Genomic DNA, 26,347 nt, shown 5'->3' on the forward strand with positions numbered 1-26,347 from the left:
ACCCGAACCCGTTCATATGGCGTTGGTAAGGATTCGAAAATTACAGGGACGGCGACAATGCTGAGGTTGTCTTGTCTGCCGACGGTTGTTTCGTTGGACAATAAGATCTGGTCCGAAAATCGACAAAACTGGACAATGACGTGCAAAAGAATTAAAGTCCTCTTAAAGGATAGTTTTTCGGTCCAGAATCAGTTCCAGATATTGGTACCAGAAAGCATATGGCAACCGGCACAAACCCATTCAACGTCATCCCATGTCACCATGGATACAACAGCGTTACGTCAATCTGTACCAATCTATGGCAGAATCAACTTGACTGAAGGATTAATTTCATCCATTCGTTCCAATCATCCGAACGCCGAGACGGTTTATTGGTTGAAAAGTTAGCAAACCCGATATGATTGATTGCTTTGGGGCCACAGCACCACGAGGTGTGTTTAGTGAGCAAACGTGAATTCATTCACTCTTGTGGCTGCCAAAAGAGAGGCCGCATACTAGGTAAACCCTTGAGATGGGTTTTATTTGCAGCAAACAACGGCTTGTCGGCAAAAAGAGGCTGGCAAATGCTGGTGTCCTGTTATCTATTTGCTTCTGCTTTTGTTTCTTCCTCCCAACAGTCCGGTAAACGGTCAGTTTAATTTAATCCCATCAGCACCAACGATGATAATGCATGAAGCGATCCACGGTAACCACGGTGTTTATTCGGTTTCCGGTTTCTTCCTTTATTTTGTTCACGGGTTTCAGGGTTTGATAAGAATGTAGTGTGCGACGACTGTGGAAAGATACTCGTTTTGCAAAAGCACGAGAAAACAATCGTCCTTACTGCTGCCCACTGTGTGTTGGTGCCCGATAATACGCACAGAAACTATTCCAACACGTCGCTTCAATTGCTCTCCTGAGGGGAAAAAGTGGTTTTGTTGTGAGGTTGGCATCGAAGCACGTCCCTTTTCCGGACCTTTCTGCAGGCTTGTTTCTTTGTTTCTTGCGCCCAGCTATGCCCATTCTCGGGGGGCTCATTTTCTTGTGCCGGGCTCTGTACGTTTGCAACAGGAAAATGGGGACGTGTTTATCTGCTGTAAAGCATGCGAGCGTAGGAAAGAGAACCTTGCAGGATGGGTTTGAGTTAGACAATAAACAGAAAATTATTGCCACTTTTTCCGTTTCGTTTTGCTGCGTTTTGTTTGTCCCAGCCATGGCTGTGTTTCTCATTGCTTGCTTTTTCCTTTGCAATTCATTTGATTGGCAAGGTGATAGTTTGGTTCATGGCCTTTTGCACATACTACCTGCGTCTCAAGTTGAACGTTTTTCTTCGCTTCAAACTCATCCATCTACCGAGATCAGAATCAGTCTTGGTAAATTGTTTTTTTCCTTCGAGCTTCCGTTTTCGAGGCTACTAAGAGGAACTGTCTTCCTCATCAAATTCTCCTATTGCCTGATTGCTAGCTGGCTGTGCTACTGGCGCACTAACGAGATGCGGTTGGTTAGGGAGTCTTTTGGCTGGTAACGTTCTTTCTGAATTTTACTTTGTCTTTGCTACATTGTGAAAAGAGCGACAATGGCAAAACGCCACGGGTGAGATAGTATCGTACCAGTGCAGTCGATCTACCGTCAAAAGGCACTAACTGCAAGAAAGTAGCTTGAGCGTTGATTCATTAACTCGAAAGGGCAGACAATGTAGTCATTGAAGCGGCAGGATATTATTTATGTCCAGCAGTGAGCAGGCCACTGTTAGAGCAAGACGATTGACGATAAACTGTACCAGGCTGATCATTAAATGGACGATGAGGGTTGTACTGAAAATGTAGCACATTGTACTCTATTCTGTAAGAAAATGGATTTTTTTTCGGAAAATACAAGTAAAATTAAATGAAACAACATTATTGAAACATAAAGCGCCTAAAGTTATGCAAGCAGGTGAACAAAATGTCGCTATCAACGCACAGACTTCAACTTGCGCCTGAAGTTAGGCAATCTGCATGTAATATATCCATTGTCAGCATCTCATTTTGGCGCTAAATGAGTGATATGATCTTTGCCTACATTTAGGCGCATTGTTTTCAAGGAACAAGTCGATAGAGAGGAAATTGCAATTATCATCAAAACAAATGATTAATATTAGTGATTGGCAGTCAGTTCACCTTGACAGGGGGTAATCGATAATCTAGTTTCCGTGTCGTTATTAACATCACGCCTTACTCTATTACCACATTACCAAATGCTTCCTGGTGACCCGTGATGCACTAGCAAAGCCAGCAATGAAGCCATGTGAAATGGCCCAGAAGTGGCCACTAGTCGTGCCGCTGTTTATGACTCTCATCGCAATCAATTATCGAATTTCTCGCCTCGCCAACGCTCATGCTTTCTTCGCTTTGCGCAATGAATTGTTTCCATTTCTATTTTTCTTTCTTTTTTTATACACTTCCCATATGAGTTTGTATGCGTTTTTTACTCCTTCAGCCAATTGCTTGGATGTGGGGGAGATCTGGGAACAGCAACAGCAAAAACACGCCCATACAATCCCAGCCTCTGAGTTATCGTCTTTCTGACGCCATCCAGAGGGTCTTTCTGTAGATCTGTACCAACATCATCGCCAGGGAACGATGGTGCCAACATGCTGCGTTTATTTAATCAAACAATTGTCGCCGCTCGACAACAACACGTCCAGCAGCAGGACTTTGTGGCCGCTGGCGACGAACAATGCATAATCCTGCTGGAGACAGTGTGGAAAGTGTGTTCATTGCGCTCGGTCGTTCCTGTATGCCTTGAAGCACGATGACGACCAAGGCTGCAGGACGGGACCTGATGCAATGGTGGTGTAAGTGCATGGTAATGGTGTGCTGCTGCACTTGACCCGTAGCCCAGCACTTAATACAGTCCATCTTTATTTCCCTTCTTTCCATGTGCGCAGTGGTTCTGGGGGCATCGCTCGTAGCAGTGCAGTAAATCGAGTGAAATCCACTGAAACTCAGGGTATTTAAGTTTAACGATTATTACTATTGCGTTTTAGAAATGTGGGGGGGGGGGGGGGGCTGGTGGCCTTGCTCGGTGCTTTACCTCGGGGTTTCTTGCAACACGAGTCCACACAGGGTCAAGCGATGATGAGCGAGTAGCTTTGCTGAGGGTATTTATTGAGCTTTGTTTGGGGAAAAGATTCTATAGAAAGAAGCACGCTTCAAACATGGTTTTGGATGAACTTGTGTCATTTGCTCATATTCAGTGACGGAAAGTTTCAAGCATAATTTTGCGCCATGCCAAAATCCGATCAATTAATTACGCTATCGGATTTCCCGCACCCTCGTTGAGGGGTCTAGCAGCGCCTGTTGTTGCGTCCCTGAAAATGTTCCCCATGTGAGATGGATGCACGGCGTAACAAGAGCACAGCTTCGGGCACCCCATGAAATGGGTAGGAAAGTGATTTACATACGTATAAAATTACTACATGAAACGAGCATAACGGGGGCGGCGATGAGAGCGAGAGATAAAAACAAACACGACCAACACGTGCAAAATGTGGCGATGCATGGCAGGGAAAATGACACTTTTTTCGACAGCCATAAAGCGTCAGATAAGAATCATAAAACAACGATGAGCCGTAGCGCTTGGGATGGTAATTTCCATTTTCCAAAAGGTGTCATTACAAGGCTGAGGAAACGTTTCGCGAGGAAGCGAAAACGAGTGGCTGTAGTGTGCGGTGTCGAGTGCTCTTCGAGTACGGTGAGAGCACTCAGCGGAATGACTCATTTTCTGGGGTTTGCGATAGTCCTCAGTGAAGATTCACGTCCTCCTGGGGAGGGCATTAGAGAGTGGCATTGAAAGCTTCGGACTTAATTATACGCATATTTGAAATAATATAATTTCACCACGCATCACACCCCAAGAGCTGCAGTCGGCGCGCCGGTTGATGCGCATTCCCTCAGGGCTGCCGTGTTGGTGCGCCTCGATGTCCTTGCAAAGCGCCAATCACACCGACAGTCGAGTCGTTAGTCAATCGCATCCAAACGCGGCGATGGTGGTGGCGGTGGTGTTGAAAAATTAGCATTAGCACGCACATACACAGCGCTCAAACCCTCCGCGGTGGCCACACCGTCCAAATCACAGTCACGTGCGTCGACGCCCGGTGAATCGATTCGAAATTGTACGCCAACATGAACTTCCGGTGGAGGGCGTTTGTGCCGAAGATGATGGAGAGCGTGCCGGAGTGTGCGCGGCTGCGAACGAGGTGCGTTTATGATGGTATCGTAAAAAAGTATGAGCACCGATGCACACAATCGGTGTCTGTTGAGCAGGATCGGGGAACGGAAACGGAGAGGGTCGTTGGACCCCTTTACCCCCGAAGCCGTGGAAGAAATTTCCAATGAAGAGGGGAAAAACAATGGCTGGCGAGGGGACGACCGGTTGTAGCATAATTAACCCAATAAAAGTCCCGAACAAAAGCCGAGTGGGGTGGGATTGGCTTCGCACTGGCACTGATAATAACGTAAACAAATTTGCCGCCGATAGTGATCTTTCGTTACGTTCGTCTTTTCGGTGGTTACGAACGCCACTGGTGAAACCGGAGCGAAACTGGAGGGACGAGATTTATCCTTTCAATGGCTTGGCTTGGGTTGAAGCGTTTGGTTTTGGTCCTTCGAACCGGATGGGCCGGGTGTTTGAGTTTTAGTGGTGTTTGTTTGTGTTTTTTTTTTTCTGTGGGTTTGGTTTTGCAATCACTGTAAAGGTAGTCGTAGTCGGTAAAACTGGCAAAGCTAAAGGGGGAAAACTGTCCGTTGTTGTTGTAGTTGCTGTGTCGGTTTTGAACGAAGGCACAGAGAGCGAAATCCACTGGCTTTTATGTTACCACAGGATAACAAACTACCAAACTGTGGGGACCGTGTACGGCTGACTCCGTTCCACAGGGGCATCGTGCCGCATCGTGAAAGTTCAACCGAAACTGTTTTCCCATTTCTGGCTACAGTGTGTGTTGGTGTGTGTGTTTTGGGCAAAGGTTGAGGTGGTTTGAGAGCAAATATTTGGTTCATCGTTGATACCACAGGTTCAACTGGAGATAGCTCAAAATGGGTAAACTTTAAAGAGAGTTTGATAAGCGTAGCATTATGTTTTGCGATACAAAAGGGGTTTGTAGTGAGTTGTCACGCAGAAATAATTGTTTGCTTTAAGGGTCGTGACATCGAGAATGAAGTAGTTAGTAATAAAATAGAGCACGAAAGGTCTAAGAGTTGAAAATTAAGGTTAAATGTATGAAAATGGTTTAAATAAATCAATTCATTTAATATTGCATAAATGTAGGCGTTTTTTAACAAATATGCCTGAACGTATGCACAGAGGCTATTCGTGTATTGATATATTCTTATTGCCTATAAGTAAACAAGCCATTCCAATTTTGACTTGTTTCATCTCGAAATGCTTTCCCCTTTTGCACCTTCCCTACCCTTACAACCAACCATTCACAGCATTAATTTACGCACGAAACTTGATTATCTTGTCAAAACAGTTGCCAATTAATACTTTCACTCCCGTTCCCCGTTCTTTTGCTAATCGTTTGAGGTCAGCAGAAAACAGGAAGCGCCTCGGGGGAAAACTTTTTGCCACTCCGTCCTACTGCTTCTCTTGGCATGATTGTATGTCTTCCCGGGAACGATAAAGGCGCCTCGAAAACTGAGTCGTTTACATGCATTCTTCATCACATCTTTCAACTAGCTTGTATCTTATTTAAGCTCCCTTTCTTTACCCCAGTACAACCCTTTCTTTATGTTGGATAGTTTCGTAATTTCTTACCCTTTTCAGTATGAGAGTGGAATAGTAAATTAAAATGCCACTTTCCTGTCCTCACTGCCCTTCATCCGGTCAGCTATACGTGACGATACTGGATGGGCAATATTCATCACTATTTTCCACACCCCTTCCTACACATGCTTGGGGAATGATGCTGATTATTATTTATCAATTTCGCACCACTTGCTTCACTTTACTTTCCGTCGGCCGACAAGGCTAGGAAAAGCCTTTTGGGACCGGAGCCAACAAAACTTTGCAGCGTGTTAGTGGGTAAAACTTTTCCATCAGTTCACCATGGTCCTTTATTTTGGCGGCTGTCCTTTGGGTTCGTTTATCAAACGATCGTTCTTCGATTAGGCAACCGTTGGCTTGGCTTGGCGGCAGAAAAGGTGGAGGTAAAACTGCCAAACTAGCACGAGTGCGTCGTAATGTTGAATGATATATTTCTTTAGTACCACTTTTGGATGTGCGTAGTACCGGACTGTGAGTGTGCCTTCGACGTGGTAATAAATATCAAATTCAAATCAAGGCTGCACAGGGTCGGGCTTTCCCGTTGTGCCCTCGTGCTTGCCTTTCGTAAAAGCCGTACGCTTCTCGTTGAGTGGAACGGATTTACACGCATGGAAAACGCGTGTAGTCGGGTTTATCTACCACTTCACATCAACCGAAAACCGCGAAGCACGCAAAACTGTAACCAAAACAGACACTTGCGAGAGATTCGAAGAGGTTGAAAACAGGGGAGTATACAGAGGATGAGGAACATAAAACATCTTTTTTCGAAAGCGGAAAACCAATGTGGAAGAATTGGAAAAACTTGAGGATCGTGAATGGAATGCATAAAAAAGTGCGGGTTTCCCCAACAGCTCGTGGCGTGTTTTCTTCTGCCATTTGAGTACCCAAGGGGACGCAGTGTGGTATGCTGGCTAAAGAATGTTGCTTTATGCGTATATTAAAGAGGACAGAAGCTTTTTGTTAAGAGGGGCAATGCGTGGTGAGCATCAGATGTTGCCAAAAATGGGACTCAGTTGTTGTTATTCTGGAAGAGTTAGATTTGATATAAACAACATCATAGAAATCTTTCAAGTTTTGTGTAAATATTATCATTTAGAATATAGTTTGGTTGAAAGTGCCGAATATATTGTTATTGAGGTTTTATAGCTTTTGTAGCTTTTGTAAGCATACATTTAGGCGTTTAATATGGAATTTAATAATGATAGTATAAAACGCCCAAAAGTATGCAATTTACATAACAAACCGTAAGGAATGAGCATATGTGTTATGTTTAAAAAACATATTATTCTCGTTTGAGCTGTTTATTATATTTCTCCTTCAATATGGAGAATGGAAACCGACGACACATAAATCCAGCAGCGTAAAAAAATACACCGATAATACGCTTGATATTACGCATCAAATGGAGCAAAAGTTTTCTCCTTTGCTATCCGGCCGCTCCACCATGCGTCGAACGCAGTGTCGACCTCGTTTGGTTGCGAAAAAATATTGGAAACTGTCCCCATCTTTACCGGGCGCAAAGGATGAACAACTTTTACCCCTCTCCGGTGCCATGCATTACCGGAACAGGGGCCGATTGATGCGTGTTCTATTGATGAAGCGTAGAGAAATGGGTAGTTTTCGTCGAGGGAAAGGAAAATCTTAAACCGTTGTGAAATCAATGGAACAATTGCTGTTCCTTTTTTCTTTCTTTCCTTGCTTCATTGCTGCTTACATTTATGGAGAAAACTTTTCGCCCACCCGGATGAAACTAGTGAAGCCTGGTGAACGAACTTCGTATCTGGCCCAGAATCTATCGACCATCTAGGATCTATTTTGCTAAGCCGCCGTGACCGTGCCATAGTTCCGTAGCACCTGGAAGCTTTGGAAGTTTTCTCTCCTTGGCACTGTTTTCTCCTGCTGAGACCTTCCCGCAGTTTCGGGCCCGGGTTTCGGAGCGTTGCGTTTGCTGAAGATGGTGCAGATAAAAAGTAATGTTTAATCAATGTGGCAATATGGCGAAGCGATTTAGATGGAGATAGAAACAGCATGGTTCACTGTGCGGCGGTGGTCCTAATGGTGTTTGCCTGCCGAGTTCTTGAGTGTTATTAAAGGTGCATTTGGAGGAAATTTAGCAAAACGAGTCGCTAGGCTAGCGATAAATCTCACCAGGATGATGGTGTAGCAGAAGGTTTCGAAAGCCGACACGAGGTTGCTTTATAATGGAATCGATGTGAGGGCTCAATGGAATGGATGTTTATAGTGTCGATTTGGAGTTGAACGATCGTTTCCGGGGAAGCGGGGAGAGCGTTTTAGTATCATTACCCACACCGTACCGTGGTTGTTAAGGAAGGGAAAGGATTTTCTTGAAACATTTGTAGTCGTACCAATCGTTTAGATTGTACGACGTGATCTTGTGATCGAACCTAATGACGCAATTCAAAAATGTCTATCAAACGTGTTATCGTTTGCTGGAAAGGATAACTATTCCATAAAAAATAATATTTAGACGAAGACATCACTCACAGTGAAACCCTTTTAAAGTTCACTGACAGGATCGTGAGCTTGTGGCGTTGGAAGTTTACGTTCGAAATTTGCACTTCGTCACCCACATCGTCGTTCCGGTGTGATAGACTGCCGCGAAGGGACTCCCCGAAGGTTAACAATCCTGAATCAAGCCTCACAAACGGACTGTAACTGAAGGGTAAGCAGTTTTTTTGTACATTCGCTTCCCTCTTGGCATTGCTGCCGGTTAACACGCAACCGTTCACTACCCAAACTAACTCCACAAACAATGGCATGAGAAGATCGTGGAGAATCGAAACATTCCGGTGGATAAAAAAATACAGTCCTCGAGGTTAAAGGTTCTTCCTGTCCTTCTTCTTTTTTTTCTTTTCGTGGAAAGTAGTGGAAATTTAAAAGTAGCAAAAACACCTGTCGGAGGACACTGAAAACTAACAAAACAAAAAAAAAGGGTGATGTCTATCAAACACAAACCTTCATCAGGTTGGTTAGGCATTCTGTGTTAACACGCTCGTTTTTTGTTGTCTGTTTTTTTGGTTTAGTTTTTTCGTGCAAATTTAACCCAAACCGTACGGAACGAAATGTTTTTCTTTACCTCAGAGCACTGATTTTCGAACATTGCGAGCGTTTGTTCTTGAACTTGAGAAAGCAAAATAGCACCGCATTCGCAAAACAAACATAACCACAGCGTGTCGGCTTTCGGCCACGAGCCACGAGTTTTCAGCCGGTTTCGGTTGGCAGGTTTGTAGCAACATGAGTTTTGTTCGTTTTGTTTCTAGCGCACCGCAAAATGCGATGTTGTTCCTTTGATAGCCGGAGCGGGTATCGTGTTCCGTTTTCTTCCACCAACACGAAGGATAGGTTTGTGTGTTTTTTCTCCGTACCCGGTCAATCGAACATTCAATGATGTTGATGAAGATGTTCTTTCCCCACCTTCCCTTCTGTCGATTAAAGCTGTCTCCGCATTGATGTTGCCAAAAGGAAAAGGACGACAAAGCATCATCTTTCGCATCCAGTGGCTTATGTTGTTTGAAATAGATGATGAAACAAGAAAGGAGATTAAAGAAGGAAGAAAAAATGAAGTAAAACAAAACGAAAGTATGTTTCATCGTTTTTTGTCATGAAAATGGATGCAATGCGTGCAGGACATGTGCATCTACCTTTAACAAAACAAATCGGTGCACTAAAGTTATGCTAAAGCGATCAATGAGAAACAGGTACTAGCCCGTAGTCGGTGCATGCAAAATTCAACATAATAACCCTTGCTTTGGCTTCTCCGCCCGCAGGCAAAGCTGCTTTTCTTCCCCGAGGGTACGCGCGGCAACGGTGACAAGCTGCTGCCATTCAAGAAGGGATGCTTCCACGTCGCCGTCGAATCGCAAGCCTTCATTCAACCGGTGGTCATTTCGAAGTACCATTTTTTGAAATCCAAAGCGAAGATCTTCAACCGAGGTAAGGTGACGGGGCTAGGCTCCACAGTTTGACCTTTTGCGGGCATTCAAGGTTCTAATCGCTGCTGTTGCTTGTTTGTAGGGAAAAATATCATCAAAATTCTACCGGAAGTGTCCTGCGCGGGCCTTTCCAAGGACGACATTCCAGCGCTGATGGAGCGGGTACAGAAGATGATGCAGCGGGAGTACGAACAGCTGTCGGAGGAGTCCCTTTCGATAAACAATATTAGTAAGGTGCATTAGACTCAGCGATTGGCGGTGGGCCTCCTCAGGCTCTGAACACGTGCAATACAAAACAATTGACCTGGGCAATTAATGTTTTTGGGGGTTAGGAAAAGAAATCAAAAGCAGAAAAGACAGAGAGGAATGCTGCCACCAAGTGCTTTTTTCCAGGTATGGGATGAAGTAGACAGGTTCACCAATATCATCATCATCGCCTTATCGCTAACGTATAGACAGTATAAAACAAACCTCCTCATTGAACAGAGAGCTTAGTAGTGGCGATTAGCGTTCGGTTTTTAAATTTACCGGGATGTGTGAATTTAAGTTATGTCTCTTCCAAAGTCCATCATTTTTTACCTTCCAACACACACACCTTCAGTTATTGAAGATTGAAAAAATATGGCTAGCCAGTGTAGCAAGCACAAACGAAAGGAGATGTGAACGAATCGCGCAGCGTTTATTTTCCTAACTTCCTCCGAGACTCTATATTGTTCCTGTAGTTTAAGGGCACAGTGAAAACGAGATGGGAAGGAAGATCCAGATTATGGTGTTTCGGTGCGGGTTTAAAGTTGTTTCAAGTCCAAGGAAGCTATCAATCAATCACGCGGTGGAGGAGGACTGTGAAGCAATATATCGGGAAAGAGTGGCAGTGGCTTGTAAATAGCGTACAAAGTACAGTAGTTTTAGAATTTTATTCAAGAGAGCAAACTAGGGTTTAGGATGAGGAAGGGTCGGGTAAGATGTCACTAGGTTGACACCAAACAAAGCAAAACAAAACGGGAAGAAACAAACGAGTAAGTGTACGTCGTACTATGGGGACGGTGACAGCGGCGTCACTCTTTTGCCGTACGCTCAATGTGATACATACATTAAAACGAAGCAAAAGCTCCAACAAAGAAGAGATGCGTGTTTTTTTGGAGAAGAGAACTGTGCAAGAGAAACCCCCCTCCGTTTGCAAAATGGCATTCACCGAGATTATGTGTGTTGTGTAGCCCACCCAGGCCCACAGGCGTACAAAATCCCAACATGAAAAGGGAAGCCAGTTTATTGCTCTCGAAGGAATTTCCCCAGCGCCTGATCCGACAGGGACAGCGAGGTTTCTTTGCAAGCGTGTGTTGGATGTGAATTAAAGGGACAGGTAAGTAGAACCTATCCGGGCCGGGGGGAAAGGAAATCAATTTCACTAAAAAATGTACAACTTTTACTGTGCGGTCGTGCGCAGAGGTGGGATGAAAGTATGTAAAGTTGACTTCAATTAGGATCTTACAATTTGTAGGGAATCTTTACCTATCAAGAAGGGTTACGGATGTAAGGTACAGGCACAAATGTAGACCTAATGTACACCAATATCCTTTGGGAAGTACTTCCAAAAACCAAGTACAAACTGTTGTACTAGAAGTTGATAGTGCCGATTGCCACTGGTCTTGGTTGTGATGACTCCCATGAAGCCTCTCTGCCAAGAGATTTCCGATTATGAGCCTTCCACCGATTGGCTCAATTGAATTTTGGACGCTCTCGCTCGTGACATTCAATTAATGGAGAAACAAAGCAAAAAAAAAAAGAACGTCACTTCTTTTAGCCACAATTACGCTACTCCTAATTGCAATTCCAGCGGGGCATGAAACAAGAAAACAGGAAACATCCGAAAGGTTGTAATTGTGCTGTCAATTCTGATTTGCTCAGGTTGATTAATGATTCTGGACCAAACTGCTAGGGACGGCTGGAGTGACTAAGGGATGTCTCCGTAGAGTCCCTCCTGAAGGTTGATTGAGAGAGGATGAAATTATTTCTAAAGACAGAGAGAGATAGGGTGTATATTAGAATAAATAGAGGCTGTTTTGATAAGCATATGAAAGACTGAATTGGAACCACTTGCCATCCTCAGAGATCTTTATGTTCATTCCTGGGGTATTCCATTGATAAGCGCTAGAGGGATGGACATTGAGCGTTAAGTGTGGATGATGTTATTGAATGGATGAAGAAGGTTTAATCTGTGAAGGTGATCTGTTTGGCCAGCTACACAATGACGATATTAGAAGAAGGCTCGTCCCTTCCAAGTACCTCGAGGGCAATGTCGTTTGCGTTCAATGTCCTCTCAATCTACTTCCCGATCGATTGGCGAGAGGTTGAGCGTTGAGGTGACCCATTTGTCGGTTTAGGAGGGTAATTTTTTAATTCACTCCCTGTTTCGCTATGCTCCAGTACCGCTGCCTAATCTCATCACATCTAATTACTCTTGTGGGGGACAACTACCACAAAACTATTCACCCTCGCGCCCGAAATACTCATGACACGTGTCACAAGCCGGACTGTTGCCGGAAAGGAAAGGGAAGGTACATTGCAATCGACAGGTCGTCGTTGTCGTCGAAAATGAGTGCATATTTGTGTGACATCTTGACATTTCTTGGCTTTCTGAGGTGAGGGACAAGTAAACCGCAATCCTCCGGCGTCGAAGAAGAGGGTGCGCAAAATTATAAACATCCACACATCACGCTCTGTTGCCGGTGGAGTCTTTTTCTCCGTTACACACACGCACACCCGCTAGTACTTGAGAAAAGGGAATGGGTGGTTTTATTACTCCCAATGGAATTTAACCTGTCGCTTCCAGTTCCAGCTCACCGTTCCAGGATGTGTTGTGGGATGGGCTGGAATGAAAAATCCTTTAGAAATACTTTTCTCCATTTTGGGTTGCATTGGAGAAAGGAATAAGAATACTGGGGGAGTGTTTCATTGTGTGTGTATGGCTTTACTACAGAACCGCAACATTTCGTCTGCAGGCCATCCTGGATATTATGTGTACGTAGGTTTCTGTTGTTCAACTTTCATTTCTCATCTTCTGGGAGGCCTAATGACTTTCTTCGGTGGGATGAGAGGTGTTCATTTTGGTTGTCGGGTAGGGCTTATACCCCAGCTGATCTCCAGGTAGAAGGAATGATACAAGGACGAGGTGTTAGGATAATGTTCATATTCAGAGAAAGAGGATACTAAAGGGCAAATGATGGGAACCGGAAAAGGTTTAGCTACACGAAAGCAAAAGGGGTTTTTGTAGTAGGTCGTTGGGAACGAAGGATAGAAGGTAATGATGCGGGTACGATCCCAAGTTAGGTTTGGATATCGTTTCCGGAAATGATCTTTGACTTTGTTGTCGATAGGAACGGGCGGGGATACATTTGAGAGTTGTGCCCTTGTTTGGGAAAGAGCTTGAAAAAGGTGAGAAAACATATTGATAAAGTTATCCTTACATTTTAGCAATAATTGAAAAGATAACAGGTGTTAAAGACGATTGTTGCCAACGGTCCTTTTATCAGAATCTTTTAGAGTACAGGGTTTGCTAAATGCAAAATTAAAGTGATGGGACAACTTTTACCCGAAATGCAGAGTTTCCAATGGAGTTTTGTCCCACCATTTATTGACCCTATTGGAACTCTGTAATCTATTTCGCTTCTTTTGAAAGAAGCGAGAGCTTCTTTAAAAAAAACTGACCACCAGTCTATTTCATTCCGTTAATTCTGTCCCTTTGGTTGAATCCCTGATTGATTCTTGGTCGGGTTAAAATTAACCCTTGAGCACGTTGTTTTGTACAAGGTGGTTTATTGATAAGAAATTTTTATAATAAAATTCCACACTTAATTATAATTCATTCAATTTGTGTTGCTAAAACTATATTTTTATGAATTTTTGACTTTCTTTATTTGGTTCTTGTGGTTTTTTTTCTATGTAAATAGACTCACGTGTCATTCCCATAGAGCAAATGCGCTTATAGAACAATTAAAGGCTAGTTTTGATATACAATAACATAGCAAATGCTGTGTTTTGATGACATTTTGCTTCCTTTCCTTATTGAAGGTGCGTCAATCGTTCTAAACTGCTTCGAAAACCATTCTCCGCTCAATACCTTTAACGTTTTGGTACGATTAGCAAACATCCGGTGTAGCAACAATCACACACACATCACGCTCTCCCGCCTTACATTGCGCCTTAATCAAACACACACACCCGGCCGGAACTCAAACACAAAACGGCTTTGAAGCTAAATAGAGAAAGCAACAAAAAATCCCAGTATCGGTTTGGCTCAGCAAGGACGAACATGCCCAAACAACCAACATACGCGTGTTTGTCACCTTTAAATCCCCTGTAAAAAAATTCCCCTTTTCGCCCGCATAAAAACGGCCACGGTGTCACGTTTCCGTTGTAACAACCGGAAACCGGCCGGTAACGCGCGTGGGATGCCTGAGTGAGTGAGTGCTTCTAGGAATGTTGGACACTCACGCTCTGTTTACAAAACGCTTTTTCCTCTCCATCTTTTGTATATCTCATTTCCGAGAGAGTGAGTGCTCATTGGGGGAACTCATTTTCCGGCGTGGCATTTTCCGTACAGCGTTTTACTGTAAACAACACATTCCGATTCAGACCGTGCCAACACCTTCCTTACGCGCAGAAGTGCTGTTCAGTAGTGGTTCGAGCGTCGTCCGGTGTGGTGCCTGTGTCCTGTACGTTCGTGCGTTACGGCCAAACGGTGTACGTACGGGAACGACGTTTCGTGAATGTGTATTGAAACGTGTAGTTACCGTGTATGTAGAGGAAGCTGTGTAGAGGCAGGCTCTCGTCTCGTAGCGTGGTAGTGTGTCTTCCTTACGTGTACACGCGGGGTACGTGCGTTGTGTTGATAATGAGTACAAAAAGCGGCAGCGAGGGCGATTGCTGACGACGAGGTCCTTGAGGCATTGCCGGTGCCAAGGACCAAAGTGCGTTTGATTGTGCTTGTGTGTGCAGGATTTAGGTGCAAAGAGTGCGGGGCAGATTATTGCGAACGATGCGGCTGCAGTCTAACGCGCCGAAAACCGATCGCTTCGCTCCGGTGTGCGTGTGACGCGCTATTTGTTCCATTAATCATTGATCGTGTATTGGAGCCCGGCTGTCCGGTGTGAGCAGGCCTATTCCTGCATTGGAGGTGTATGTGAGTTTCGGATTACCTTTCGGTGCTGGTGGGCGGCAAAAGCTTCCCAGCTGAGTGTGTGCGTGTTTGCGCTTTTATTTCACGCTGCAGCGCTTGGGGGTCTTGTTGCGTGACGTCTAATTCGGTGTGGCGCGTGAAGTGTAATGCGTGATCGTCGGTCGGTCGGTTCGGTGTCTGTGTTGGTGTTGCTGGTGGTGGTTGCTTATACGTAAGAGGGTCGCAACAAACGACGAGCAAACAAATTTGATTTATCGCACGCGGTGGAGCTCATCCCGAAGCCACCCGGAAGCTGGTTTAGGGTGACACGAGAAATAAAAGAATATAGAATAGCGTATTGTGCACTGCACGTCTGGCAATCAACGGCGAAAAGGTCTTCCATTGGCGCGTGGGGTAGCCACGATGACGAATTTTGGATTTTAAGGGAATACTAAAGCGACCGGTAGCTGAACTATGGTAAGTAAAGCTTATCATGTTACTGTGTTTTCATTGTTTTGTTTTAGTTCAATCTGAAGTGGTGTCTAATGTGGTTTGAGGTTAGTAGTAGAAAGGATAGAAAATACTACTAATGGAAATGGTTCGTCCACCAGACGAAAATTGGTAAAAAAGTCAGGACCAGCTTCAAAACCCAAATGAATTCAAGGTCTGATCCCCAAGAACTGATATAGATTCTTTACCAGTTCCAGGGTCAGTATTGATTATATATCTCTTCCAGGACCAGTTCGGGGTCGGTCCCGTTTAGTAACTTTCAGTAACAGGTGCATTAAGAGTTCAGCATTGGTTTTTGAACTGGATTTGGCACAGGATCGATCCTCCTGTGACATTGCGTTGTGTAGCCCTGTAACTGAGCCAATCTTCCCAAATTCCCAAATTAACGCATTAAATACAGGGTTTCTCACGATTTATTCCATAGATTTTTGGTTCGTTCTCATAATTTATTGGTATCGTCCGATTGGATATCAATACAATTGAACCAACAAATTCTGAGAAAATCCCAAAAATTCGCGAGAACACACAAAAAATAAATAAAAAAATAAATACATAAATAAATAAATAAATAATGAAAAATAAATAAATAAAAAAAAGAAAAAAATACGGGAACCAACCAATAAATCGTAGGAAACCCTGTATACGTGTGTTTTTCATGCCAATCTTTATCATATATCTTTAGAGAGAAAGTTTGGTTATTCCAACACATCTTTCATCGCTACTACAATGCCGTTTTCCACAAAGGAGTCTTCAGAATTTAAGAATTAAGAATTAATTGCTATTTTTTTATTATTTTCAGTACAATTTTGGTTGGACAAGTAAAAAGTCTAAATGATAGGGTTTAAACGAGATTCTTTTTTTTTTAAATTATTACGTTGTCACGTGATGTCAATGAACAAACTATGCTAAGAATTGTAAGTGAGCTTGTTGTTGTAAGATGTTGCTTATAAATCATGTCATACGTAGATGTAATCACCAAGTTTGATGAGACCGCGTGCAATATTTTTCTTTTTTTCCCTCTCTGTTTCATCAAAACATTGTCATTGCATTCTTATTATTGTGCAGTAAACACATAAATTATCCCTCACTACGCAATAAACCGCTCCGACTCTACTTTATGAAACCAAAATAAACGATTGATCAAGACGATAAGCGCTAGGTTGAGCCAGTTCCCTCTGTCGGAAAACTGCTGTTGTTTGCGATGAAAGATGTGTTGGAACCACCGAGTAAGAGGGACTTCAAAAACCACTTGTCGGCTTAGTTCCAATGTTGAGATCTTTTTTGATAAAGATTTCATAATTCCTCCCCCATGTCCAACTAGAAAACTGAAAGTCATTTTAAATATCTTTATTACATTGGGGCTACGCTTTAAAGAGCGTGAACCACGTGCGTGGTTGTAAGAGAACAGGGGCAGGACGACAAAATCTCAGATTCGTGTGTGTGGCTCAGCTTATCTAGCCTAAGAAGCTGGCAGCTGTACTCTCTTCTCTCCGTGTCAAAATAAAGCAACAGAACACACTGTCGCAGCTGTAAAATATGATTCTCATGGCTTTTTTTGTAAAAGAATTATACAAAAAACACATCCAAAGACACCAAAGCAGGTAAAACATTGCGCCTTTATAAATTGTACGCACCCGGGTAAAATGTTAACACGTGGTATTACCTTTCTCCAAACGTAACGGGGGAAAAAAAATGGAGAAGAGGCCGCGAACTTTCCCTCCGCGGTTGTTTTTGCCGCAAAGGAAATGGTGCAGCGCGGCACAAACGGGCACCAAAGGCAAATGAAATGGATGCCCCTACCCGGGGTGACCATTTATCTGTGCTCCTCTGGGAGAGATGGCACCGAGCAGCTACGGAAAGCAACGGTGGAAAGCTCAAAATTACATTAACCATTAAATTTTATTTTAAGTAATATGACGGTTTTTTCGCCTCTTTTTTACTCACCGGCTTCTGTCGGCGGCGGGTTTTTCCGGTCCGGTGTTTCGTCGTTTACAGACAAGACCGTTGGTAGGTCCGTTATTTTTTTGTGCAGTTGTTTTTTTCCCTTGAATCTGTAGTACATAACGGGTAAGTGGATTTGGGCTTTATGGTCACCGGTGGCTTCGAAGCGAGACGCTTTCAGGTGCGCGATACACAGGAAGAGAGCGCCGGCCGGGATCGTTTCTTATATTTTTAGAGTGTCCTTCTTGGCTGTGTGTCTTCTTTGGTAGCGTAAAAAAAGCTCCACCGAAAGATTGAATGGTACAAGAAGGTATTTGAATAGATTTATGAAAATGCAGCTCCTGGGTGTTTGGTTGTAGCAAGGGGAAAACGATAATTCCAGGAAATGAGAAGAAAAGTGCAAAAACTACTTCATTGTGATTTAGAAAACCTTGAATCAGTGGTGGTGGCCGCACAAAAAGCTTGTCTGGCGTAATAATTCTCCAGCAGGGCCAAGGGTTTGGATGGTAAAAGTGTGCGCCAATGCGGAACCGAGAATTTTGATAGGATTTTCCATATACAATCGGTTGGATTTTTTTCTTCCTTTCGCTTCTTAAGTACCCTTTTGGTCACATGAGGCGCCCGCTCGCCAAGGGCGCATCCTTGAACTGGAAAGTGAAAATGGAAATTTGCGAAATAGAACCTCCTCCCGTTCCTGGCTGGCTGGAGGGTCTGGCATTCGCTTCGGATTTTCTCTTCTTTAATGTCGTGTTACCGTTGCATGAAGTCATCTTGAGGTTATTCTTTTATTTTGGGTTCACCGCTGGAACTCTCTAGCTCTTCCCTTTTCCCCTGCTATAGACGGAATGCTGCTATAATGGCGCTTATAATGGCAATCAAAGGCATTCTTCAGACATGGGAGCGTCATGCGGTGTGCTACCATGGGAAACTACACGGCCGCTAGACACGAGCTTTCTGCTTCGTTTTTGGATTTAACTCGACACAACACGACGTCTCGACATTTTTTTTTTTGTTTGGTGATTGGAGGTGAAAAGGGTAATAGAAAAAAATCCGAAACAAGTGCAGCGATGCGCGCGTGAAGCAATGTGTGTGCAGCAACTGCGGAAAGGAAGAGATTCTTGGTTGTTGTCACCGATTATAGGGCGAAGCGTGCTTAATATTACGTGGGAATTGGGAAGGAGAACGACAAGATTGGTCCTTTTTTGTCTGGATCGTCGTGGTGGACAGTAATTCCGGCGGTAGTCAATCGTCCGTAGGAAAAAAAGGTGATTAAAGCGATCATAATGGGACCCAAGGAGCAAAGGGGCGATTTGGCGATAGGTCAATTGGTGTTTGGCCACCGTGTTACTTGCTGGACAGGGATGATCGTTAAATAATTGAGTTAATTATCTGGTTTCTAGAAGGATTAAATTGGCTAGAATGATCCAAGAAAACGTTTGGAACGCTTTCTGGTACGAAAAGTGTTAGAATTGTGGTTTATTAAGAATGTTTTGCAAAGTTTGATTTTGTTTAAATTTGCTTTTACCTTTTCCAATCCAACTTGATAAGAGTAATTTTGAAAAGGATATTATTGTAATCATAGGTTTAAGGTGATGAAATTATTAAAAAGTATCAGTAATGAAGTTATCGAGCAAATTTTGTCAGTTTTTCTACATTATACAAGTAAAAGAGAATAATCAAATGAATATTAAGTAAATATTTGAATACAACCATGTGGAGAAGTAATCAAAATCTTCCGTTTTGCGAGGGGTTTGAATGAAAACATAACTATTCATGTTTGAGACATCGAACTCAAGACTACGTGAACGCAATCAATTGATAAGAACAAAAAATCAACAAGAAAATAGTGGAAGGTCGCGTCAAAGCTATCGGTTGTAACCAATTTATTTCTATAGGCTTTACACTAGTAAGAAAGCTACATTTTGTTTAAAGATTAAGAAAAACTGTCAATCAATCCTTAGAATTGCATTTTTAAGTTAGAATTTATTTAGAATGTATGCATCAATCAAACAAAAACATTAGTTTTTATGCGTAAAATGTCGTGTAGACTGTTAAAATCCAGAAGGAATATTCATGCTTAACGCCATTGTGCATGGTAGGGTATCTAAGAAGTTATGGGGATGCATGAGCGCTTGTGGCTCTAAGTCTTAATCATTGCCTTGCTAAAAATAGATTTCATTTATGTTATTAACATGTTCAAACACACTCAGTAACCAAGCCAGGAACAAAATTAGTCACCAATTCGAAGCAGTAATTATTCTACCTAAATAATGAAAAACGACATTGAGCCAATTAGGCCTTAAATGGCAGGCTAGGCAGTAAATTTGCACTACTCCTTCATTTCTGATACATCAAAAAGATGAAGTAGCTCTAAAATTATGAAAAACATTAAGAATATTTTTACTAAACTACTTCTGTTGGAAGCTTGCAGATACGGTATTTGGCCAATTAAGGTCATAGAGCGCTTATGCAATACGCAGACCTCCCGAAATAGTCGATGGGTCAATAACAACTGATATCAAATGATTTTAGCACCATATTGGCCAATAATAGCAATAGACTGTCCGACTTTCAGTGGACCGCATAAATTTCATACCTGTTATCACATTTATGCATTCATTATGCAAGATTTTAAATGATATCGGTATGATTTTTTGCAGGAACACAGCTGAAGAGTGTCTTCAACGATGAGAGAAAAAAGTGTTCCGATAAGTGCTCATAAGGGACTGTGCAGGGTAGTGATGGGAAAAATGAAAATTTAGTCGGAATCGATTCCGGCTAGCTCTGATGTTTTCAGGAATCGATTCCGGATAGTAGGTCCGGGATCAGCTTCGGAATTGGTTCTGGAATCGGTTCTGGAATTGGTTCCGGAATCGGCTCCGGAATCGGAATCGGCTCTGGAATCGAATTTGGCTCCGGAATCAGAATCAGCTCCGGAATTGGCTCCGGAATCAAAATCGGCTCCGACATCGGAATTGACTTCGAAATCAGAATTGGCTTCGAAACGGAGTCGGTTTCGGCATCTTCATATGAATAGGCGTTTGGGTCCAGTGATGCTACGTGTTGATAGCGACAAAGAAATTAAAATTTAAAATTTAAATCAAAATTTACTTGTAAATGATCTATTCACATGGAGATTCCCGGACTTATTTCACTTCCCACACGTCTTATTCCAATTCAAAAACTTATTCTCATTCTGGAGCTAACTCCATTTCTGAAGTCAAGCCTGATTCCGTTACCGATTCCCAGGTCGATTCCGATTCCGGAGACGATTCTCATTCCGTAGCCGATTTCGATCCTGGAATCGATTCCGGAGCCGATTCCGATCCTGGAATCGATTCCTGAGCTCCTGAGCTGAGATATTGGAATCGGAATCAGCTCCGGAACCAACTCCGGAATCGGCTCTGGAACCAACTCCGGAATCGGCTCCGGAATCGACTCCGGAATCGACTCCGGATTCGGAATCGATTCTAGCATCGGAATCGGTTCCGGAATTGATTTCGAACACGGAATCGGAATCGGGTTTTAAACAATTTAAATAGCATAATTTTAAATATCTTAAATCATTCAGAACAATTTGAAATAAATACAGTGAACCCTCTCTTATTTGACACTTCTCCAATTTGAAAAACCTCTCTTATTTGAACATTTTGCACAGTCCCTTGATTTCCAGTACATTTTTGTTCCTCTAATTTGGAAAACCTCTGAAATCTGTGTCCCTCTTATTTGAGTATGGTGTTGCCATGGTTATTGAAAGATGTATGCTCAAATTAGCGATTCTGTTCGCAGTTTCCTATAGCAACAGTTAAGGCTGCATACTAAATGTTCTGTCTCTTTCTTGTTTGTATGGACCTTTCATTCACTTTCAACCTCTGTAATTTGAAAACCCCTCTTATTCGACAGTCCCATCGCCTCTCAAATAAGAGAGGGTTCACTGTATTTGCCAAATGGAAGACATTTTACATTCAACTTACGTCAAATGCAATACGTCAAATGCAAAAACATGAATACAAGAGTATGAAACTGAAATATGAGCAGAAAAATGAACAAAAGTGTTTACAATAATAATAATTTTTTTGCCAAATTTATGCTTTCAAAAATTAAACCAAAATGAATTAAATTACTCACTAATGGAAAGAAGTTCACTTAAGAAAAGTTCACCGCAGATTTTGTAAATAATAGATGAAACTTTAAAAAAGCAATAAAATAGTTACAGGTTGAGATGAGAAAAAAATTAATGGTATCAGAATGATCAATCTAAATAATGAGAAACTTGAATATATGTTCCTTTTAGGGCATTCGGTTTAGTTACTGAACCCACATTTTCCCTACTAACCTAAAAAATGGTCTGGAATTTGTACAACTCCAGTCTAGATGAAGCAACGGCTTGAAAAAGGGACATAACTCATCATGCTTTCAACATTCAAGAACGCAACTATAATTCATTTTTCCAAGTAAAATCTAATGTCCACACGATAGCTTGTTTTCGTGGACAGTAAATGGAAATGAGCCAAAAGAACCAGCTATTATTTTTTCTCTCTCACTTTGCTTTCCATTTGGCACATTTGGCACTGGCTGGCCTTGCCGGTTGGTTCGAACGTGCTGTTGCGATATTAATTGTTAATTACCAGCGTCTGGATGGACCGGTAACAATTCAATTATGAGCCTGATCCTGGTTGATTAAGTGATTATTGTTTATTCCTCTCCCCCCCCCCAATGAGCAACTCGTTCTCCTTTTTTCGATGAATTTTTCCTTTCAACAATAAATGTGACTTTTGCTAGCGACTTTAAAGACACATTTCGTCCTTCGTGTCGTCCCCGTTCATAAATTATTGTTGAGGTTAGGGCAAGTGTGCACTGCTTGGATTGGCGGGAGACTTTGGTGCGTTCCATTTTCCGATACGTTTGAGTGCCATTCTTGCCGGACGGTTGCTATATTGATTGCTTCACTGACCTCCCCCGTTTTGAATGGGTTGAAAGCAAGCAAGAGAGCACAGCGTCCAGAAGGGAAGGACAACATGCCGGCGGCAACCAAGCCGAAGTGGCCGACAATTTTAATTTACGCAACAGTGCATATTCCATATGGCGCCAGCACTCGCCCGTTCGCTCATTTACTCCTACGGAATGGATGGAAAGGGGTTGTTGACTATGCTGTTTCACGATGCACGGTGCACTTTTTGCCACGCGTCCACGGCGCGTTGTATTGTAATCAATTTCCCCATACACACGTACAAAACATGGGTGGCCTCTCCGCCATGTACAGATTTTTCTCGACCCACAACAGGACGAAAGGGGACGAAATGCCCGGCAAGAAGATGGAGGATCGAGCGGGAACCTTCATCTATCATTTTCACGCACCTGTAAACCGAGCGAGTGGTTTTTCTCGTGGTTAAGGTATGGAAATGGCTGTGTTGTCTGCCAGCCCACGCGCCTGTCTGTGATTGAAGTGTGTGTGTGTGTGGGAGGGTTTTTTTTAGTTTTCCATTGGTTTTGCTTTCAACATGCATCCTTCCGGTTGAACTGCAACCGGTGGAATGTATCAATTTGTGTGGGTTAAATAATGCACAGGAAATGCATTGCTTCATTGTGTGCCGCGTGGGGGGTTTTAGAGTTTGGGCAGTTTGGATTGTTTGGGCTTCCTGTAAATTGGTTTTAATTGAGCATTTTTGTGCGAGAAAAAGTATTGTTTTAATTGAAACGATTGAACGATCGGATGGGAAGTGGCTTTTCGTGGGGACGTGAATTGAGATCGGCATTTTTGATTCATAGGCACAAGTGACAGACAAAAAGATAACGATTCTGATTGAAAATTTAGAGCAAATTGGAACCGATTGACAAATACCATTTATGTTTGCTAAAATTCGAGGGTCCTGAAATGTAGGATACAAGAATTATTTTTCTCTTAAATTATTGCTGAAATTGGTTATATTTCATACAAGAATTCTTATAATATTTGTCGACATACGGATTGCAATGGTTTAGATTTGTCGTAGTTTGAACTGTTAAAAATCCACATTAACCGTGTTTCTTTTTTTGGCAGAATTTAAAGTGAAAAAAACTCGTTTATCGTAATTTTAAAATTCAAAGTGGCATCATTCTACCATAGCATTTGCATAAAAAACACACTTTCATTGGTTTACTGTTCTGGCTCTCTTAATAATGAAAACCTGGCAAACTATTGGATGACAGTAAAGCTGCCGAAAAATGTTAAATCTGCATATTTTGTTTGATATTTCGAAAAATACGCAAGGAATTCATGTGAAACTGTATGAATAAATAACAAAAGGGCATATTTTAAAGTCAAAATGCGCTTTGAGACAATTTGTAATGCGTTTTTGCAAAATTTATTCTGCCGAAAATACGTCCACTGCCGAAAACTGGTTTAGTTCTTCCAGTTATTAATACACTAGCTTCAGAGTCGTTGATACTAAATATGATCTTTAATAGAATCAGTTGCTGTCTGTTTGAAAATGAAAATGTACCTTAAACGTATAAGATCTAGGGTAAACGTACCTATAGTGGTGGTATTGCACAAAAAAGCGTTCCATACGATAAATTAAAAGTACTTAAGTTATTTATGTTAGTGTGAAATGTTCTCTGGCTTTTTACAAAAGATCCAAAAGATAAATGGGGCCATTCCGTTACTTAGTGACCGAAAAATCTATTATTTTGTTAAATGTGTCAATATTTTTCAAAAATCCTTAGGATTTCAGAACGAAACTCATATTTCTGTTAACGTTCCAAATGACAACATAATATTGAAATTATTAGTTTTTCAACATAACTATTATGAAATGTTATTGTTTTCCTAAACTCATTTGCCTTTTGACAATATTTATGCATTTTTAAGTTTTATTTTACGATAGTCTCATTATAGGTACGCAAAATAGGCATGTTCCTATAGTGGTCTTAGTTCTAAAACCAAAAATAACAACAGGTAATTTTAGATTGTTTTCCACGACATTGTTGACATGTCGTACTGTTTTCATAAAAATAAGCAACAGAAATGAGTTTTCTGTAAGTAATTTATCAAACATAGGCCAAAGTTCGCATATCTGGCCGAGTGAAAAATCAAATTCAAATTAAGCGTACTCATCCGGGAGTGAGTTGACGACAGTTGTTATTCAGTACTTTAGTCAATATTTTCACCAACCAAATTCATACATTTTTTACGATCAAATTATGTAAATATTCGAAATTATGGCAGTAGTAATCCTTGCTATTTATACGAAAACAGCTTCCAAACTAGGTTTCATTAATATTACACAATGTTTTGAAGCATCTTTGTTTACCACCACTATAGGAACACAATACGACGACTATAGGAACCATACCACCATTATAGGTACAACGAAACAATCACAAAATATACATTTTTTTCATAACTTTGATGTGTTTCATGGTAAAAATGGTTGTGACTGCGAAGATAAAACATATTCCAACATATATAATCCATTGAAACACACCTGTATCACTATAAATTGCACCCTCTATTGGTACATTTACCCTAGTTTGAATACGATTACGCTATGCTCCAGAAAATCCTTTCTAACTCAGAAGACTCCATTAGGGCTTTCAAAACTAAAACACGAGGAACGTAATATTTACTCTAACAATATTCAAATTATTGATTGTTGGAATTAATTAATCAAATGTTGAAAAAAAAACAGTACCATCAACTAAGTTAGATGTAAAATTTAATGCGATGGAGTTAAAACATGATGTCTGTTAGTCCAAAATGAGGCAAAAATTGGGATTTTGAAACAAATATCAGTGACAAATACTAGAAGAGGTACAATTTAGGGGCAAAAACTGTTGTCTAGGTCTTAAAATTGTATTTTACGATTAATAATTTAGTATCTATTTTCGGTGAATGTTTCGTATAGATGGTGTTGCTAAATGTGTACATGAAAAATATTAGTAAATGAAAGGCAAACCGAACCTACCAGAGAATGCTGAAAGAATGCGTCTTTGACTATATCTAAAATGGGTTTCAAATAGAATTGATATTCAAAAAAAACTTCAGAACTAAATAAAAAAACCAAAAAAAGTAATTCATACACACACTCTTCGATTTGGGACAAAAAACCCCCATTGACATGCAAATTTATGCCAATCTCATTCGGAAAACTCGAATGCAAAGTGAAGCGCTGAAACAAGAGCGATGTAAAGCCCGACTAAAGCAAGCGAGGCACAATTGACTGCACTCGGGAATGCGTTTCAGGCTGGAACAGTGGCTGTCATGGTTGTGTTCCTTTCATCCTGAGGGACTTTTATGGAAAATTCTCAAACCACTATCGCATGAAAGGCAGTGTGTGCGTCTACTGTGGAGAGTGGGACGAGATTGGATTAGCGCAAAAGGGAGCATCGTGTTCGTTTCTACTGAAGTGTTTCTTGTTTTTTGTTGTTGTCTCATGTGTGGAGAGCATTTCAGATGATCATCGAGAGCGGTTTGCGGTGAGTGAAGAGTGTGGTGCACCTGTGTGTGCAGCATCTCTGACAGCATTTTCTCTCTTTCTCTTCGGATAGGGTTTTCCCAGGGCAGGTGTTATGAGTCATCCGGCGTCTGCGGAACGATCTCACGAAAAACACAAGTGGGCCGTCGTGAGTCGGCATTGTTTTTGTTGCTTCAATTTTTGCACCAATGTGTGTACTCAGAGGAACCCACTCACACGCCGAGTGTCTGGGAGTGGGAAGCGTTAAAATTGTTTACGGAAAAATCGATCCAACCCGAATGGACGGTGTTTGTTGTGGTGCATTTGGCCGCGCAGTGTGCAACCATACGCCGAAATGCACTTCCTTCGCCGGCTAATGCAGTTTGCGCTTCGAATTGTTTAATTCGTTATTCAATGCGCCAAGGAAGCGTGGCTCGATTGCTATGGTAATGGTTGCCGCTGCCTTTTTTCGTTTGACGACCGATTGATTGCACCTGAATGGAAATCACTTCCACGTTCCGCGTTCAAGTGGCTGGCCGACCGGCCTAGGTTGGTAGTAAAATATTCAT

The 26,347-nt window shown here is 42.0% G+C and overlaps 1 protein-coding gene across 1 annotated transcript in view; it reads left to right on the forward strand.

The window, feature by feature from the left end:
• The window catches only part of LOC133393581 (1-acyl-sn-glycerol-3-phosphate acyltransferase alpha-like), a 42,206-nt gene extending 31,348 nt beyond the window's left edge, over positions 1 to 10,858 (forward strand). Inside the window, exons 3-4 of the mRNA XM_061659120.1 lie at positions 9,573 to 9,738; positions 9,820 to 10,858. Coding sequence (XP_061515104.1) covers positions 9,573 to 9,738; positions 9,820 to 9,980 — 327 coding nt within the window. The 3' untranslated portion in view covers positions 9,981 to 10,858. The remainder of the gene's footprint in view (positions 1 to 9,572; positions 9,739 to 9,819) is intronic.
• The last annotated feature ends 15,489 nt before the right edge of the window (positions 10,859 to 26,347 follow it).

This window comes from Anopheles gambiae, chromosome 3 (genome assembly GCF_943734735.2).
Source record: "Anopheles gambiae chromosome 3, idAnoGambNW_F1_1, whole genome shotgun sequence".
Lineage (NCBI taxonomy): Eukaryota > Metazoa > Arthropoda > Insecta > Diptera > Culicidae > Anopheles > Anopheles gambiae.